General features: G+C 44.0%; 1 protein-coding gene across 3 annotated transcripts in view; it reads right to left on the bottom strand.

The window, feature by feature from the left end:
• The window catches only part of ALMS1 (ALMS1 centrosome and basal body associated protein), a 205,365-nt gene that overhangs the window by 167,424 nt on the left and 17,104 nt on the right, over nt 1-20,837 (bottom strand). For 2 of the 3 annotated variants that reach the window (XM_085642774.1, XM_085642775.1), the window contains exons 2-3: nt 14,581-14,724; nt 4,754-4,937 (exon numbers count right to left, since the gene is read on the bottom strand). In XM_085642774.1, coding sequence (XP_085498900.1) covers nt 4,754-4,937; nt 14,581-14,724 — 328 coding nt within the window. Of the gene's footprint in view, nt 1-4,753; nt 4,938-14,580; nt 14,725-20,837 lie in introns of those variants that run through there. The other variant, XM_085642776.1, reaches the window with a different exon arrangement.

Raw genomic sequence — 20,837 nt, 5'->3', positions numbered from 1 at the left:
GTTTATTATTCATTTACAATTTCTTAAATTCCATGACCTCCAAGTAAAGACAAGATAGTTTTTAATATTTCTTACTGCAAAAAAATCAATATAGGAGAAAAAATGCATTTTTAGGAACATAATAGTCAAAAAGACGCTTGTTAGGAGACAATAGCAGAGAACCAAGCATCAACAGGCTAAAAAATGTGAACTGGATGAGACTGAATTCAGAATATAAGTACACAACATAATACATACACCGACAGTGAACTAAAATTCAAATCAGTATCTAAGGAAGAGCTGGAACAATAACTCTTTTAAATATCTGGTACTACCGCGCTTTTCAATATCTGACAACATGGCCACGCTTTTCAATGTTTGTTACAGCAAGGCTTCCAATGTCAGGTACAGTCATGTTCCCGACACCAGGTATAGCAACTCTTTACAATTTGTAACATAGTCTGCTTTTCAGTGTATAATGCATCCACACGTTTCAGTATCTGATACAGCCTTGTTTTTCGAAATATGGTACAGCCACACTTTTCAATCCATAGAACAGCTTCACTTTTCAATATCTAACAGCCACGCCGTTCAAGATTTGGAACGGCTGTGCTTGTCAACAGTTGACACAGCGGTGGTGTTCAATATCTGGCACTCCCAAGCTTTTAAATATATGATACAAGCGAATCTAGGCAGTTTGTGGGTGCTTCAAAGTTTAGGCAGTCTGTGAGTGCTGCAAATCAGTCTGTGAGGGGTCCAAGATCTAGGCAGGTTGCGGGTGGTGCAAAGTCTAGGCAGTTTGAGGGTGGTGCAAGGTCCAGGCAGTATGTGGGTGATGCAAAGTGGACCACGAGGTTCATTAAGTGTTCAGCCAGCAGTGGGCTGGACTGCTTGAAGGAGCAGGGAAAATAGAAGGAAGACAAGAAAAAGGGAGAACGAACGACAATGACTTATGAGGATTATATTGGTAGGGCTCTTAAATGTAGTCGAGAGGCAGCGATGAGAATGCAATACAGATGGGGGGGATGAGTTTGACTGTTAAACTGCATCAACTGGAACGAAAACAATACCAAAACCACTTTTTTTCAGAAAAAGAAAGGCCTCTTTGTGTGCCTTCCAGTAGCTTGCATTTGTACAGATGGGCTGCCACTTCTGGAATGCACCTGTAAAGCACCGTTTGAAGGACCACTAGTGCCTACCTGCAAGTGGTCAATAGTGGAATATCCAGCGTTATGAAGTTATTGTACCCTAACATAACAAATTATCAAAAATCCCGGCTAGAGCAACAGATGGGAAAGTGGAGCCTTCAGCAGAAAGACAAACAGATAATGATTACGTGTTAAAATAGCCTTATAGCATTAACTATTTCTGTATCCATACCATGAACACCCTTTAAAATGGAACACAGTAAGTTACAAGCATTGGCGATGCAGATAGTTCTGGGTGTAAAACAATATTGGATGGTAATGTGAAGCATTAGAAGTAGATTGCGTAGTAATGGATATGTATTTGTGTAGAAGCAAAGAACTGTAGAATAATACCGTTGTAGGTTAAAAGGGCAGGTGATAGTTGCACTGTGAGTCAGATATACAAGTCCATGTAGGTTAATGACTGTCCTCCTCCCATCTGCGCTGCTGCCTGAGAAAAACACCATACATTACCTAGTTTTCTAAGACAATTTAATAGCATGTGTGCACCCGTGAAAGTTCAACCTTGGGCACCTGGATAAATAAACAAAATGATCACAGCTGTGTGGAAAGCAGGCGTTTTTTGGTGAAAGCACACACGTTCTGTCCACTCAAAACATGTACTCCTAGGTTCCAACATGTGGGTGGAGCAAAAGCCCCTCTCTTGGTGAGAATCACATAATTGTCTGGCAGCAGCTGCACTGTCAAGCCAGACCAAAAAAGTAAACACACATTTGTTCCATTACGATCTTCCTAAAGACTTTTTCAGTTAAGCTTGTTAACGAACTCTACCTACAGGCCACCACCTTGCCCCTGGTAAAACCTGGTACAGACTGTCTATTGGTTTGCCGTGTCGCGGCAACTACTGCACTTCTGCTGCTTCCATGTGAGAAAGGTCAATGCTGCCCTGTACTCATGATGGGAAGTCAGGCGGTAAACACTGGTTTGAAGATGGTGCTAGCCTTCTCCTTCTCAAATGTATGCATCTTACTTCAAGATCCCAAAAACTGAAAAATCAGGTTTTCAAGGAGAAAGTGAGGAGAAGGGAAGGTATTTTGCTTTTATTTATGTTGGCCATTGCCTTTAAGGCATCTGAAAATCTATGGTACCAAGTCAAAATGTTTTCATACAGGTGTCTCTCAACTGCTGCACACAAGCAATGTAGAAAAAAAAGTAATTCCTACATCAGGGTATGCTGCGATAAGAAGTGCCGAAAATCACTGAGGAAAAAGTTATTTATTGTGTTTACAAGTGCATGGCATGAAGGTCATACACTGATTTCTGCCAGTTTTCCTAAAAACTAGAGGGTTTCAGTATTTTCAGGAACAGGCAACACCCCAGCAGTTGACCCAAATAGAATGCAAACTAACAATCAGTGCACAAGAGAAAAAGAAGCCATGAACTCTACTGAAAAGAAACAGTTAAGACTGCCAATAATCGCTTGAACAGCTCTCTAGTAGACATCGCCAGTTTGAGCATGAATGGCTCTAGCCTGGATTTCCATTCTGTTTACTGCAAAGACAGCTGCCATGGTGACCAAGCTGCGCGACTCCATTAATGCGGTTTAAAACTGTTATGTTTGACTTTCACGGCTAAATGCCTTTTGTAGAGACAGAAACAAATTTGCCGCTTGATACTGCTGATGAAGGACTCAAAGAGCCATTCTGAGAGCATTGTGAACGGACGCTTCTGCCACGAAGCGCCAGGAAACCAGCCATGGTAACCAGGTGCTCTGTTATGAAGTGATTAACATGCTATTCAGTGGCTGGGGCCAAATCAAGGCCCACACCAGTTTCAAGACTGCACTGCGTATGGTGGACCTCAATCAGAAACAGTCAACCCCAATGGCGATCAATTCCGGATCCACTACAGTTGCGAGGGACATCTGAATCATGACTGATGGAATCCAATATGAGAATACCTCAGTATTTTAGCGATAAGATAAATATCAGACAGACCAGAACTGACGCATGGCACACCGTTCAATGCAACCGTGCAGAGCAGTGCTTTGCCACATAATCACTCCAATGATACCGCTCAATGTGGGGAAGTCAAATAATGCAAAATCAATGCTGCGGCTGTGCTTTGAAATCTAAAATATGTAGTGTGGAAAGCAGTGCCTGACAGAGGAAAGAGCGGATTGGTTCTGATCATTAAGGTGTTGGAGCACTTAAACAGGGATGGTACTGCCTTTAGGGAACATTAACAAATAATAAGAAAACTGCTTCTGGTATTTAGGCCAGGCCCAGCAGCATTCATTATCAGCTGAGAATCACATGCTGGGTAGGGCTTTCCATCAGCACTGGGAAGGGGCACAGAACCTAGACAGTACCTATCACATTTAGAGGCTGACATTAAATGCAAGGCTTTTTGCTTAGTTTACGAGGTCCCTTGTAAATGATATCTGTCCTCGATGTACGATGCTAAATTACCAAACATTTCTGCAAACGGTCCCACTTGCCAGGAAGCTTTTTAAACTAGGTTTGTTTCTCCAAGGGCACAGTCTTTGGCAAGGACTACATGATGATTTGAAAATCGCCCCATCTTTGCCCAAACAATGACAGAATAACCTTTTAAAACAGATCTGGTTATAGTATTATGTGCTAATGGTCACCGTGTGTGGGTACCTTGGGAGGGCCGTGATCAGGTGTCAGGATAGAAACTCTACTTTTATTTGTTTTGTTGTGTGTTCATGAATAGTATAACTATTTCAATGTGTTTACTCTGTAAAGGTCTCTATTGGCCTCAAAGCTACAAAACACTGTCTCCGCTAAACCTTATATAAAATGAATCCCACACTCAGGCAGCTTACAAGTGCGCCCCCTACTCAAATGACGCATACTATCAGAATATCGAGCTCAAAATATCATGTGCCCAAAATACAGACAACCAGGATATCTTGAAGTTAAATAAAAATAAGCAAATATAGGTTTATTATATTACATTCCAAATCCATTTACTTTGTCCATAAACATATATTCAAGATGCACAGATGTGGAGCTAAGAAAAGGAAATCTGTGCTCACTTATATGCACTTAACTTTACGCCATTTCGACACCACAATATTTTTGTTCTCAGTATAGCAACAGACAGCCCTCGAATGATCAGATTTGGACACAAGGTGCAGATATTGCAAACTTCAAATACTGACAATCCTGCCCTTTTCTTTTTTTGCCAGGTACCGACACCCTAGGAAAAGAGCTGCCCTGAACTATGACCATCGAGGATTATCCAATGCGGAGACTCAGACATGACCCAGTAACAAACGCCTAGTGCCGATGACCTGATGAAATGATGTCACAGGCACAATTTGAAGAAGCCCAAGGGAATGCAAGAAATTGGTAACATAACATAATGGAGATCGAAGAGACTGGAAAGGAGGGAGAGCAAGGCTGAAAGAGTAACACGTAATAAACTGAATCCTGTGCTACACTTTGTGTCTTGTTCATCACAGAACGGGACAGTAATGTCTGCAGAGAATACACTTGAAACCTACTGTCCTTGAAAGGTGAGGCCATTGGGCAGTGTGCATCAACCTCAGAGTTCATTCTGGCCAACATTCACTGAAAACTGGTCAGAAGTTGTACCTAAAAGGCCTGAGTGAGCCAGGCCTTCCACCGCAGCACTTCCACTATCTTCAGACGGCATCAGGGTGCCTTCCTCCAGCGTGGGGAATTCGGTCTGGTCAGTCTCAAACCCGGTCACTCCAAACCTGGTCGCGGATGCTGCCGTAGCATCTTCCGCTGGAAGCTGGTACCACAACTCCTGGCCCTGCCGATATAAAACACAATGTCTAAGAATAAATTCATAGCAGGGAATGTATTTGTTAACAGTACAATATTCAACACATATTGTAATCTCACAATCACCTGCTCGAAACAAAGGTTTGAAAACCTGGAGAAAAGCAATTGCAGCCCACCTCCACTGATAAGGAAAGACTAACCGGGTACCTTGTTAAGAGAGGAGACAGGATGGTTTCAGGAGGGGAAGTCATGCCAGGCAAACATTGGTTGCTCTTTTTGTCTGTAGAAAATGGAATATGAACTCAAAAAACTGTTTGGTGTCTCGCGGACTGCTGCGCAGCGGGTCTACACGGCGCCAGGAGAGGAGCTGAGTGACAACACTTGCAGGCAGATCTCTGGCGGTTGGGTGCTTTCATCGTAAGAGAGTGCGCGCTGGTGGGTCCGCGGGCGGCGGACGGAGCATCAAAGCGGCCCGATCTCACTCAGAATCGGATGCGAGCAGCATGATTTACATAGTGTTTTCAAGGTACCGCAATACAAGCCTGCGAGTCGACATCACAACAGAACAGACTCGCAAAGCGGTCTCGCAGAGAAAAGGTAGATAAACACTTGTCATTCCTCCTCTACGAATGAACGTTGTGCTGCATTGCTAAAGGCCACCGACCCGTCCTGCCTGACTTGCCTGACCCTGATGCCGATACTTAAAATGGCAGCTCCCATCTGGAACTATGCAATTATTCAGCCTCCAAAACTCCAAAGCGCCTCCGTGTTACTAGGGTCTGAGTTTCTGGTATAAATGCTTTGATCCTGATTTAGAGTACGACTGACGGACTACTAAATCATAAACGTGAGGGATATCCTGTCCACCTAGTTGCAAGTGTTGTAGGATATAAGGCATTGGTAATAAGGTAGACAGGATATCCGTCACGTCCGTCTGTAGAACTCTAACTCAGGCCCTTTGTTATTTTAATAAATATTTTCCTTAATAATTAAATGCAAAGCGCACAACTTAGCAAGTCTTCCATACAATCTGAACTTAAATTAAGCAAGTGAAGGCCGAGCTGAGGTGGAGGACAGGTGTGCGTTTCTTTTCTTTTATTTAACTTCATTCTTTCAATGTAGAGAGAGCATGATGATCCACCTGACTGCGCTAACTTGAGGTAGTGACTGAGGCGGTGCAGCACACCACAGACAGCACCAGTGCACAAGATGACGGTCTGCTTGCACAGGGGCTGCTACAGCCAGCCTAGTCTCCTCACTGTATAGATCAGCATCTGGATTCACTGGCTGTCACTGTGCAAGGTAAAGCAAGACAACCCAGAGACTTGGGGGCTCTGGGGTCTGTATCCAGGCACCAGAGTCTGGATTTACTGGCTGTCACTGTGCAAGGCAAAGCAAGACAACCCAGAGACTTGGGGACTCTGGTGTCTGTCTCCAGGCACCAGAGTCTAGATTCACTGGCTGTCAATGTGCAAGGCAAGGCAACCGTGAGACTTGGGGGCTCTGGTGTCTGTCTCCAGGCACCAGAGTCTGGATTCACTGTCTGTCACTGTGCAAGGCAAGACAACTCTGAGACTTGGGGGCTCTGGTGTCTGTCTCCAGGCACCAGAGTCTGGATTCACTGGCTGTCGATGTGCAAGGCAAGACAACTCTGAGACTTGGGGGCTCTGGTGTCTGTCTCCAGGCACCAGAGTCTGGATTCACTGGCTGTCACTGTGCAAGGCAAGGCAACCCTGAGACTTGGGGACTCTGGTGTCTGTCTCCAAGCTCTCTGATACATAATGTGCACATACATGTGCACAGAGACCACGAGCCTCCACTTCAATTGACAAGCAAGATCTAATTTCGGACATGTGCAATTTAACTCACTATGCGCCAGGGTGAACAAGATAAGTACTTATTCCACATTCTCATAATGGGAACTAGTGCTGCTGCTGTAAGAGGGGAGCTTGCCTCCGTCGCCATTAACCCTGCATCACAAAAATGAAGGGGAAACGGGACTGTGTAAAGAGGCATGGTATATGTACATACCCAGGCAAACAGTAAGCACAAATGTAATAAAAATACCATCACAGACAATGGACTATGTGTGTGGCTCACATGTGGAGGTGAATCACAGTAAAGCTTCAATTGACGATAGGGCCGGCTTTGGCAATGATGGCGCTCAGTGCAACAACCTTTTTTTCGACCCATGATGACCTCCTGCTTGGATTCCTTCACTACCACCTGGCAAAAGTGCCCCTTAACTCTCCATAACCCCTCTGTCACATACATTTAATTTGTTCTAAAGTGCTGGTAAAGGCTGCCTTTACTAATTCACTCAGCTATCCACATAAAATACAGATCTGTTCTTTGCAGCAGGCATATTAACTCTCTAGGCTACTTTATGGCGAGTCAAAACTGGCACTAGATAAAACTCTGATCTCTCTCTCTCTTCAGCAGGAACATTAATCACAAGAGTTATCTTGGCATTTTTATTGCTGCCTGAAAGCTGGACGCCCAGGGACCTCTGCATCAGGTGCTTTAAAATCTTAAGTTATGTTAAACACAGCACCCCCTCCCCCTTTTAGGTCAGTACCCCCTCCAGGTCAGTGACCAGTGCGGCCGCACCGGTCGCACTGCCCTAAGGCAGGCCTAATTGATGCGGCACCACCACACACTGCTGTTGATGCATAGTATTGCCCCAGAAACAATCAAAATAGTTAAACGAGCATCAACAACTGCGCCTTGGTACAGTCAAGATCTAAAAATCTTAAAAATGGAATGTAGAAGGAAGGAACGGACGTGGAGGTCAGATTACAGCATTAAACATAACTAGCCTATAATTGTAGCCTGGATGACTATTAAAAAGCTATCATTGAAGCTAAACGTGTTTACTTTACGACTAAAATTGGTGAGGCGGAAGACTCCTCCAAGGAACTTTTTAGAACAGTATATACATTAGCTAAACCTCAGCATACGGCCCAGTTTAAACCAGACCAAGCCCTATGTAATGAAATGGCCACATTTTTTCAGAGCAAAGTTCAGCTATTCTATAATGATCTTTTAAATACGGCCACCATTGTCCCAGTAAATATCACCGAAAATGTAAAAGTGTGTACAACATCCAGGAGGCTGTCACACTTTACAACCCTGACAATGGAGGAGGTTCATGACCTCCTGACATCAATAATCAGGCTCGTCATCTGACCCATGGCCACCAGTAACATTCCAGCTAGTAGCTAATACTATCAGCACACATCTTACCCCTCTTTTGAATCAAGTTATAGGCACGGGTAAATATCCCAGTGTAAGGAAAATGGCCCGTATAAGGCCCATCCTAAAAAAAGCCAAGCCCAGACCCCCTAGAGCCAAAAAATGATCGGCCAATTTCTAGGTTACCCCTGGCAGCAAAAATATTGGAAAAAGCGATGAAAAAAGAGCTGACTCACTACTTAGAAGAGAATGTACTGCTGGACCCCACTCAACATGGGTTCAGACCTTGTCATTCTACGGAGACAGCTCTGGTGCTAGCTACAGAGGGGATTCGGAGGATAGTAGCTGGAGGGGGCAGAGCAATCCTGATCCTATTGGATCTCTCAGCGGCTTTTGATACCGTGAACCATACAGTGCTGGTACAGCGGCTGAGAGACGTAGGGATAGAGGATACCGCTCTGGCCCTCCTTTCATCCTTCCTAGATAATAGGGAACAAAGCATTTACTGGGAGAACCGCCAGTCTGATACCTTTCAACTCCCATGTGGTGTGCCGCAAGTATCTGCCTTGTCACCAACTCTTTTCAGGGGTGTGGAATTCCTTTATCTCAGACGCCCAGGACATATTGTTTGGGGTCAAGGACAACAAGGGCCTGATTCACAGGACTAACTTAAGACAAAATCCTAAACTTACTACCATTTTCTTATTCACAGAAGGCACTTACTCATTTTGGTATTCACAGAAGACACTTACTCACTTCGGTATTCACAGAAGTTAGGAGTCCTAACTTTAGGACTCCTAAATGCCTTCTGTGAATACCGAAAGTCTTAAAATTAGGATTTTTCTCAGTTTAGGAGTCCTAAAGTTAGGACTCCTAACTTTACTACTACTAAACTGAGAAAAATCCTAATTTTAAGACTTTCGGTATTCACAGAAGGCATTTAGGAGTCCTAAAGTTAGGAGTCCTAAAGTTAGGAGTCCTAACTATACTACTACTAAACTGAGAAAAATCCTAATTTTAAGACTTTCGGTATTCACAGAAGGCATTTAGGACTCCTAACTTCTGTGAATACCGAAATGAGTAAGTGCCGTCTGTAAATACCAAAATGAGTAAGTGCCTTCTGTGAATACCAAAATGGTAGTAAGTTTAGGATTTTGTCTTAAGTCAGTTCTGTGAATCGGGCCCCAAGTGTTCATGTTTATTTTGTCCTTGGGGCAAGTAGGCCCAGCCTTCTGCCTTTGGCTGTAAGTTTACAGTACCACATTATGGATCAGGGAAAGGTGTTGTCTGCAGTTAAAGAAACACTGCGTCCATAAGTTAATGCTGTTTGAACTTGTCTTTATGGTTCATTAATACAAAGCCTTTGATATTAGGGTGAGCGATCTAATGAAATGTTGGAAGTTCAGACTGCTCTACCGACAGTGTTTCCAGCATAAAAATGTGTACATGTTTGCAAAGTTTAACAATATGAGGCTCAGTATACTGCTCCCAGGATGCTCTCTGATTAGATACAAGTATATGCAAAAGCTTGAAACCAAGATTGATGATTCTTTGCTTTCAAAATAAAATGTTTATTAAAAAAATGCAACCAAGCAAAAAACGTTTTGCTAAACACTACCGTGAAATTTTAGTTACCATTTCTTTGAAGCGTCATTTAGTAAAATGTTTTGATGCATGAAAATATTTCCCGAAAATATTCATAATGGAAAATCAGTGTAACCAGTTTCAACAAAATTATAGAAAACATGAAAATAAACTAGCATTGGCAAAGCCAATAGGTATGACATTGGTGATCAGCTTTTTTGTTTTGTCACTACACGTCTTGTTTTGACATAGTTTTTGTAAAACGTTATTGCTGTGGAAGCTGCCGGACCCTCATCATTGTAACAAACATTGGCAAAAGCAAAAAAAACTAAAACTTTTGGTCTCAAAAACCACACATTGCCACAGTAGTTCCTTACACTGAACAAAACTATTTTGCATGCCAATATGCTCCTTGTGAAAGAGCAGAATGCGGTCACTCACAGTGAAGCCAGCGGAGAGGGACAGGGAGAGAGAGAATATTAATAAAAACAAAAGGTCTTGGTTAATGCCAGACTAAATAGGGGTATAAGGGCAATATGTTTCAAGCTAAATTACGTTCGCAACCGCTGAAATTCTCAGAATTTCAGCATGTGCGATTGTAATTTAGCTGTGTGCTATGTAGGTAGGCAAATACCTACTCGCAAAATAATGAATCGCAAAAATTACGGTTCCTTATTTAGCGCAAGCATTTAGAGAATCACTATTTGTGATTCCCTAAATGCTAAGCTGATAGGCATCGCAAATTGCAATATTGCCTTAAGGAATCGCAAATTACCACCAACGTCATGGTGGTAATTAGCGATTTTCTTTAAAAAAGCACTTTTTAGCTTTTTTCAAAGTGCCTTACCCCTACTTCCAGCCGAAGTATGTAGATCTGAGGAAACGTGGTAAAATAAGGGAATTGCTACCATTCAAACCCTATTATGGTATGAGCTCTAGTATAATCGGAGAGGCTATTATCAGACCTCTTATATAATGAGATTGCTGCCATAATTTGTCGCTGCGCTACCTGGCCCCAAAGGGATAAGTTGTTTTTTTGCCACGACAAGTCGTTTTATGAAGCAACCTGTCCCATGGACAAGTAGATATTTTATTAAATTCCACACCCCTGGGGTGTACTGGTGGCACACTGTCACCAACAATGCCCATTAGCCGTGGCTCTCTGCAGATTAGGCTGTTAGAAAAACACAAGCTGCCTCGATTAGGTGCTCTCTGTAGGAACTCTTACTGGCCTACACTCACCAAGTGACCTGTGGGCTGGTATTGTGGGATTCCTCTTGAGGTCCCTTCGCGATCCCTGGTCTGTCGACTGGTGGGTCTCTGTGAAGGCAACTCTAACTTTAATTGGGCTTACCTGGTTGCTCCAGACGTGCCCTGACTCTCCATCGCTTGGGGAGTCCCTAGGATCTTGCTGGTCCGCACCGAAGCATCTTTTCTCTTACTGCGTGGGTTGCTGTTGCCAAGGCTTGTTGGGTTCGATCCGAGCACTGACACCGCAGCACTCGACATCCTTCGTGGGACAGATCAAATCCAGCTCCTGGTCGTCGTGGCTGCAGAGTCAAGCTTCACCTCTTCGCACCTGAAACACCCGACATCAGTGGGCATTCGTCTATCGTGCCCCTGGTCCCTGGCAAGTGACCCAGACTCTGTCCCCTCTGCTTCCAGGTTCTTCTGATCTTTGATCCAGGCTTGGAACACACCGGACACTTTTCTCCTTCCCAGCAGCAGCACTTTGCAGCAGGTCACCATTGAAATCAACGACGATTCTCGTCACCATTTGACACCTATGCACCCGGCTTCCCTGGGTGAGGTAACTCGAGTACTCCGGTGCTCCCGTGGGTGTTGGCCCTAGAACCTCTAAGTCTAAATGGGTTTGCTCAAAGTCCTCTCCTAAGCGTCCTTAACTTCTAAAATTCCAACCGCGACTTTCCCATAGAATAGTACAGGGCTCACGGCTGTGTTCTCACACTGCACACGTCCCCCGTGGGTCTCCTGTGTCACTACCTTGGGTGGTTCCTTGGGGATCCAGCAATTCTATGTGCTCTAGACACTGTCTAGTCAAGTCGTGGTTTTTATACTACTTTCTTAATATATGGTTTGGCCCGCCCCTGGGGCCATTTTATATTGTGCTATTTACTGTCATTTTAGAACTGTATTATTGTGTATCTTGGACTCTTAAGCTCATAAAGAGATTAGTAGTGAATGTTTAGAAATAAATACATATATTGTATATATACCTTGTGTGATCTCCTTTCATTTAGTAATTCAAGAGGTTATAATCTGGTACACCAAGCTGCTTTACACTCCTTCAAGACTCTCCATAGCTACCACTAGGATAGCTTTCAATAAAGGTTGTCTTTAAACCTATCATCAATAAGGGTTGTTTGGACTGGTGCAAGGTGCCCACTATAACTAGTGGACAGCAAATGCCAGGCCAACTTCTCACACTCTCACACAGACACTGTCAGCGTGCACTGACCCTACACTGTCAATGTGAGAGCAGAGAGTGCTTGGGGCAGGGATAGAGAGCTGCGAGGGTGGTGAGGGAGGGAGGGCCAGGAGCTTTTCGATATTGAGGTGGAGATAGGGTGAGGGAGGTCAATGCCATGGGAGGACGAAGAGTAGACATTGGTAACAGTGGATAGAGGGTGCAAGATCACAAGTATTTTTTGGGGATTAGGTCAGAGCAGAGGGTTGGGCGAAGACACCAGGTCCTATACGATGAGAAATCACGTGCATGGCTCCCCCGCGACTCATCCGTCCTATAAAACTGATCTGAGAATGGGAAGAATGCTGGTATGGGTGTGAGGGGCACACAATGTAAAATTGCAACTGGTTCATTGTCAATGACAAGAGTTTTCCACACCGGTGTTACAAGTGATGTTACAGACAGCAGGAGGTTTACTCTGTCTAATTTATGCCAGTTATAGCACAACAAAACAACCAAGTTGTGCAGGCCGGATTGGGGCCACAAAGCAGCCCTGGCAAATTTTGTGAGACCAGCCACCGTACAGGTCATAGCGGTCGAGCTTGACCACTACAAAAGGGTTTTTGGGAGGGCGTGGCTTCTCCCCTATGTAAATTTGGGAGAAAATGGTGCATTCTACAACACTTTTTTGATTATATGTTCAATCGCATTAGCTTTAAAAGTATAGTAAATGATGACCTTAGAGTGCACCAGGATTCAACAATCATTGTTGGGGCTCTTCAATGAATACCTCACTATCACCCTCCAACAGTGCCACTCATCTCTCCATAGCCCCTCTCTCACATGTATTCCTTTGTTTCATAGCACCTCTCATACCAGTGTAGGGGGTCAGAGCACTTTACATCAATCAATCAATGTTGGTAAAGAACAACTACTCACCCGCGAGGGTCTCAAGGCGCTGGGGGCATGGAGGTGGCTCTCTAGAGCCAGGTCTTGAGGGCTTTCCTGAATTGGGGCAGTGTGGGGGCATGCCGGAGGTGAAGGAGGAGGTCTTTCTAGGCCTTGGCTCAGAGGTAGGAGAAGTACCTTCCTCCTGTTCTCGTCCTGTGGATGCGTGGGACGGAAGCCAGAGCGAGGTCAGCTGATCGGAGGTGTCTTTTGTGTGCGTTGAAGGAGAGGCGTTTGTTCAGGTATATTGGTCGGGTGTTGGGAAGGGCCTTGTATGCATGGGAGGTTATTCTTCTTTCGACTGGAAGCCAGTTTAGATCGCAGAGATGTTGGGTGATGTGGCCGAGACGGGAGATGTTGAAGATCAGTCTGGCTGCTGCGTTCTGGACGGTCTGGAGTTTGCAAAGGAGTTTCTTGTTAATTCCAGCACAGAAGGCATTGTCGTAGTCCAGTCTGCTGCTGATGAGAGCGTGCGTTACATTTTTTCTAGATTCGGAAGGGATCCATCTGAACGTCTTTCACAGTATGCGAAGGGTGCTGTAGCAGGTCGAGGAGACGGAATTGGTCTGGCGGTTCATTGTGAGCGACGAGTCTCGTATGATGCAGAGGTTTCGCGCGTGGTCCGTCAGGGTGGGGGTATTTCCGAGGGGGGGGGGGGGGGGCACCAGGAGCCGTCCCACGTGGAGGGGGTGGAGCAGAGTACAAGGACTTCTTTTTTCTCTGAGTTGAGTTTCAGGCAGCTGTTCTTCATCCGTTGTCACATCAAGAGACAATGAACCATACATGTGTAAATCAGTGTATGGAAAATGTTACATATGGATGACTACCTGTCATCCATACTAGTAGGCAGTTTTTAAGAGTGCTTGGTCTGGAGAAGCACAAACACAGGATTCAGAACATAACACAGTGGTTAGGGTTGACATTAATAATAAGAATTTATTTCTACACAAACAAATCTTTTTTAGGAATATCTGGATAGAAAGACTGGGGAAAAAAAACGTTCTGACCTGTACCATGCAGCTTGCATGCAGCTCTTAGATGGCAGTTCATACCTCACTGTGCTACATTATAAATGGAATTTATGGACTGCACAGTAACAGTAGAATTTCTGTGGCAAAAGCAGAAATTTATTGAGCTCTGCACATAAAATATTGTCCTTTGATATGCATGGTACACATTCTTTGCAGAGGACATATTAACCACCTGGGCCTTAGATGAGTCAAAACTGCCACTAGACAAAACTCCCAACTCTCTCCCACAGGCACATTAATCACTGGAGTTAACTTTTATTGTTGTCCAAAAGCTGCTGAATATACAATGAACTTTGCATTGCTTTTAAAACCACCCCCACTAACAAAATCGGACCCCACCATTCCGGTCTCCTGGGGAAACGCCTGATGCCCGGTCCGGCCAGTCCAGCCTTGAAGTTGTGGACAGCTACTCATACATGATTCTACATCTCCCATAGGCCGGTGGATGATTTGGTGGGGGGCTAAGTGAAGAGTAGAAGATGTACCTCATTGGCGTTGTGGGGGACAGCTTCTCCTAGAGAGACTCCACCGGCACTGGACACCTGGATGCAACTACCCGGGCTGTCACTCAGGCTCACGCGGTGTTCCACTACACCTAAGTGGGAGACCGCTGGCGCTGCTGTTATGGACTAAAAAGAAAAAACAAACATTTTTTTAGAACAAGGCATGCAACTAAATGTGCATCTATTTAGTGCATTTCATATGCAATATTGATTTATGTGACACAAGAATCACCCACTCCATACAAGTGACAAATGGTAACATATTTCTTGTACTGACTCTTCAAACTGACAAGTCTATAAATGCAAAGAAATCTCAAATTTCTGAAGAGAGAATTCATGGTTTATTGCCTCGGAAGTGCTAAATGCATCTACTTTACTTGCTGCAATAAGATCTTATAATAGAATTACTAACAATATCCATTTATATAACTAATTACATTGTCTGCTAATATCTGGTATTAATGGCATCACAGTTAATGGCTGTGAATTAATCATTCTTAAAAGGAAGAAGGAATATATTGGGCCTCCTAGGATTTAAACCCTTGACCTGTACATCGCACACAGACATCAGGACAGAGTGATTAACTCACTGAGCCATCTTGCTAGCTTAAGAAGATTCCTCAGGCCTTGAATATTTGCCCATCCTCCTTAGGCTACTAGACATAAATGTCTCGGTCTAAAGAGAGCCGTAGATGACTCGCTTCTCACGATACCCTCTCTCTTACAAACTCATTCAGTGTGAAATTCATGTTTTCTCAAATTGCAAAAGCGACATACAGTGCGGACAAATTAATGTTAATATGTTAAAGCAGTAGTCAGGCGGTCGTATGTGGCAGTGAACATCAAGCAGGCTCTACCCCCAATGGGCCATCTTTATCAGAGTCAATGATATGGCAACATTAAGAACCCAGTGTTCAAGCTTGCTGATGAGAACACCCAGACAGAAAACAAAAGACAAGCCTAGAGACTCAACAATAACCACAAAAAACCCGAGCCCCGAGACCCAATAATAACCAGACAGAAAACAGAAGACAACCACAAAGATTCAATAATACCCACACAGCAGGCAAGCACAGAGACTCAATGATAACCACATAAGAAAAGCACTGAGGCCCAATGACACACACACACAGAACAAAGGACAGGCACAGAGACCAGATAAAACCCACACAGAAAACAAATAACAAGCGCAGAGACCCAGTAACACCCACACAGAGAACAAAAGACAGGCAGAGACCCGATGAAACCCACACAGAAAACAAAAGGAGGGCACAGAGACCCGGAAATACCCACACAGAAAACAAAAAGACAAGCGCAGAGATCCAGTATTTCCCTCATAGAGAACAAAAGACACAATAAAGAAAAACAATAATTCCCACATAGAAAACAAAAGATAAGCAGAGAGACAATAATACCCACATAGAAAACGAAATACAGGTGTAGAGGCCCATTCATACCCACACAGAAAACAAGAGACAGCCACAGAGAGACAATTATACCCACACAGAAACAAAAGACAAGCACAGAGGCCCAAGAAGAGTGACTGAGTACCACACAGGCTGCCATGCCTTCTCCAACCTCTAAAACAAGCATTTGCAATGCAATAGGTCTCGCATTTAAACAAGTTTAAGCTATAGGCATTGTAAATGTGAATGCCTATTATTTTTGTTTTTTAAAACATAAATAAAAGGCACTTTCATTTACAATACCAATAGCTCAAACTCACGTAAATCCGAGACCTATTGCATTGCAAATGCTTGTTTAAGTTTAAAACGGAGCGTGGCGCCACTTCAAGGACACCGCGATCGTTTTTTTAAAACATTAACACTGAGTGCGGTGTCCTTGAAGCGAGCGCCGCGCTCAGTTTCAAAGTTAAAAAACAAAACAAACAGAGTGCAGTGTCCCTGAAGCGGGCACCGCGCTCACTATAAAAGTTAAAAAAATAATAATAATAAACAGCGCGGTGTCGCAGAAGTGGACGCCGCGCTTAACTTGAAAGTTAAATATAAATAAATAAACTGAGCACGGTGTCCCTAAAGCTGCCGCCGTGCTCAGGATACAATTACAAAAAAATGGCATCCGTCATTGACCCCATAAGTGCCCATAAACAAAATAGTGCTGAGCCCCTAGATAAGGCCCACCGTGTAACGTGCCAAGTAAAAGCTCCAGTCGTTATGGGCGGTAACAAATGGCAACAAGGCAGTAACAAGGAGGCACCAACAAGCCTCATAATGAATCAGAAGTCAGCATTTATAAAGGACAATGAAACCAGCCAATGAAAAATATTGGAGGAGAGTGGGCGAGGCTTCCACAGCATACTCTACTACAGCATGCCACACAGAGCGAGGAGCGAATGCGCGCTGACGCTAGGCTCGACCTAAACAACAAAGAGGGAATCGGAGATAGGGGAGGCCAGTATCAGAGTAGATCAGTGAGAAGCCAAGGACAGGGTCGAGGCGCAAATTACTTAAGGACATAAAGAGGCGCAAATTACTTAAGGACATAAAGCTGATTACCAAGTTAAACTGATCTGGATATTTTAATTCGTAATCTTTCCACGAAGAAAAGAATAAATAATGCAACAATAGAAACAAAATGTGATATAAAAATGCAAAGATAATAAGAACAAGCATTTGCAATGCAATAGGTCTCGCAGTTGTGAGAGTTTGAGCTATTGGCATTGTAAATGGCAATGCCTTTTATTTACATGTTGGTTTTTAAAACATAAATAAAAGGCATTGTCATTTACAATGTCAATAGCTTAAACTCTCGCAAATGCGAGAACTATTGCATTGCAAATGCTTGTTTTTTTAAGGTGCCCTTGCCCATTTGTGATCCCAATTCAACCCTGCTCACCACACATGCCAACACTCAATACTGAGATTTGCGCTTTTTGTATATTAATCTTGATGTTTTCAGTTCTCTGAAATATGTAAATAAATAACGTTTTATAAAACCATTAAAAAGGGAAGATATCTTTCGCCCTCCTGTTTGAACCAGGAGCTTTCAAAAGATATTAAAACAAAACAGAGTGTTTGGTTTAAATCCTCTATCCCTGCTTCTTTGGAAATACTTGGAACATCAAATCAAGTCGACTCTGATGTACCAGTCTCGTCCGGCCAGCAGCAGAACTCCGATGACTTCCGCCCGAAGATGGGGGTAGGGAGTCCGAGAACTCTCTTTCGTCTCATCAGTTGAAATGTTGTGCTTGATAACCATGTCGAGTTTTGGGCAACTGAAAGAATGAATTTGATGAATTACTTACTGTTGTGATTTGGCCCTTTCTGCCCAGCTGTGCGCAAAATGTTTAATATTTTTCATGTGACGTATGCAAGTACGAGTCTAATCACTTTCCGCTGTTGTCATTTTTGTCTCCGCGGACACCACGTTATATGCCGGTCCGCTTCCACAATTCTGAAATCCACCAGGTCTCCTCAGAAACGGCCCTCGGAGCTGACAGAGCGCCGAAAAGCAACCGATACCGCCACTTAAATAGCTTCCCAGCAAAGTTGCACATTAACTTATAAATACTCGGAGATCAACCATTAAAATGTTTTCGGTTGCACGACTAACACAGCAGAACGAGTTGTGCGCGCGCGCCACAGCGAGCGATCTATTTTCAATTATCGCGCCCGTGTCTGGGCACGATAATTGAAAACAGATGTCGGCGTGCGGGTAACAGACACCAATAGGCCATGGGCGGAGCAACGCGACCGCCTTTGGCCTATTGAGTGCTGTCTTTCTGAAAAAGACGACCGCAAACGCCAATACCGTGGACCAAAAGGAATCGCACACGCACGAGTGTGTGCAATTCCAGAGTCTGTTTCGGAATCCCCAACATAAGGACTCTCGCCTGCGCGAGCAGTGCTGCGCACTGCATCGCTAGGTGCGAGACCTAAAAAGAGCAGTGGGCCCTTTGGGTGGTTTTACACATACGAGGCCACCACAAATTACGCTGTCTGGAGTGAGTTTGAGAGAGAATGTGAAAACAGTGTGTTTGGGGGAGGGGGCGATCTCGGAGCTAATCAAAGTCCCTGACAAGAAACTACATGGCTTCGAGGTATCACATATTCTAATGAGATGAGAACCCCACAGTGCTGATGCAGACAGAGGTAGGTGGTGTATCTAATCTACAATATGTAAGTGCACAGCCGTTACCTCATATTTAATCACCCAATAACAGCACCAATGTGCCATACCAAACCTTTTCTTTTTATTAGAGGGGTGACGATGTGTCCATTTATTACCTACTCTTTGGTTAACCAATCCCTTTATAGATATTACACAAACCTCCCATGCAGGACGCTCTCAGCACACTTAATTATTTCCTTATTCTCAACCTATTTATAGACATTACCCATCCCTCGCATGCATAGCACTCTCAGCGCACTTAATTATTTCTTTATTCTTAACCTATTTATAGACATTACTCAAACCTTACATGCATAACACTCTGAGCATACTTAGTTATTTTGTTATTCTAAACCAATTTAAAGACATTACTCAGCCCTCGCAGAACACTGAGCACACGCAGGGCCAGATGTACGACCGGTTTTAGCAGTCGCAAACGGGAAGTCAGCCCATTTGCAACCGCTATAAAGGGTTGTAGCATGAACCAAACCTATTTTGCCAGTTGGTAACTTGTTACCGACTCCCAAAATAGATTTTGCGAGTCGCTATTAGGAAGAGGGGTGCCAAGGGCGTCGCTTTCAATATCGAGTTGTAGGGGGATGTAAGATTGTTGGCGACCACAAATGCGGTCACAAAACTATCTCATTTACCACCAATTTCGGTTAGCCACTCGCAAACGGGAAGGGGTCCCCGCGGTACCCCTTCCCCTTTGTGCTTGACAGTGAAAAAGTGTTTGAGAGCAGGCAGTGGTCCCACAGACCACTGCCTGTTCTTAAAAAATCTAACTGAAAACGTTTTGTTTTAATTTTTTTAATGCATCCCATTTTCCTATAAGGAAAAAGAACTGCATTTTTTTTTAATGAGTTTATTGAAAAAGCCATAATAGACCATCCCTGTGAGTGTTGGCCATTCCTAATGGGTAGCAAAATGTGACCTGCCTCATGAATATTAATAAAGCAAGTCCTTTGCGACCCATTTGGGAATTGCAAAGTGTCTCAGACACTATTGTACATAAGTGTTTGCGAGTCGCAATATGCGAGGCGCAATTTGCGAGTCACAAAAAAAATGCAAATTACGAGTTGCAAACACTGAGGGTCATACATCTGGCCCTTAATTATTTTGTTATTCTTAATGTAATTATAGACATTACCCAATTCTTGCATGCATAACACTCTCAGCACACTTAAATATTTTCTTATTCTTAAACTACAGACGCTACCCAACCTTTCCATGCAGAACAGTCTCAGCACACTTCGGGCCCAATTAAAAGTTTGACGGCGGAGCCGCGGGACCGGCCCATCGCCGCACTGCCGAACCTGTGTGAGAACCACCCTCCATACAAATACTTTTTTAGTCATTGGCGGGTGATTCTTTGGCGATGCCTATAAAATAGGCACCGCAATGGGAACATCAGGGTAAGTTCCAGCACGGCATGGACTGTGAAACCATGCCATGCTGGAACTGGGGGTGCATGCACACAGGGCCTGTGTTCATCCACTTGGAGTGAGTCAAAAAGGGGCCTTATAGGGCCCCCTTTCTTTCCTCACTGCCACTGCTTTCATGGAGGAAAGCCCTCCATGAAATCAGTGGTGGTGAGGAAAGTCACAGTATGCGTGGTGGGGCAGTGGCGGACCCGTCAAGCAGATTGATGACTCTTGATTGGCGTGCGACTACCAGGGAATGGCGGTTCCGTGGAGGAGTTGGCGGTCCCAGGGTGGCACGACCGCCATGGTTGTAATGTGGTGGTTGAAAGATCGCCCCACCACGAGTCTGGCAGTCCAAGGACTGGCAGACTCGTAATTAGGCCCTTAATTATTTTGTTATCATGAACCTATTTACATACATTACTCGACCCTCGCAAAACACTCTCAGCACACTTAATTTCTTTATTCTTAACCTATTTCTAGACATCACCCAACCCTTGCATGCGTAACACTCTCAGCACACTTAATTATTTCCTTATTCTCAACCAATGTATAGACACTACTCAACCCTTGCATGCATAGCACTCTCAGTACACTTAATAATGTCATTATTCTTAACCTATTTATAGGCACTACCAAGCCGTGCATGCATAGCACGCTCAGCACACTTAATAATGTCATTAT

Source organism: Triturus cristatus, chromosome 2_2 (assembly GCF_964204655.1).
Source record: "Triturus cristatus chromosome 2_2, aTriCri1.1, whole genome shotgun sequence".
NCBI classification, from domain to species: Eukaryota; Metazoa; Chordata; class Amphibia; order Caudata; family Salamandridae; genus Triturus; species Triturus cristatus.
This window is presented reverse-complemented; position numbering and strand designations above follow the sequence as displayed.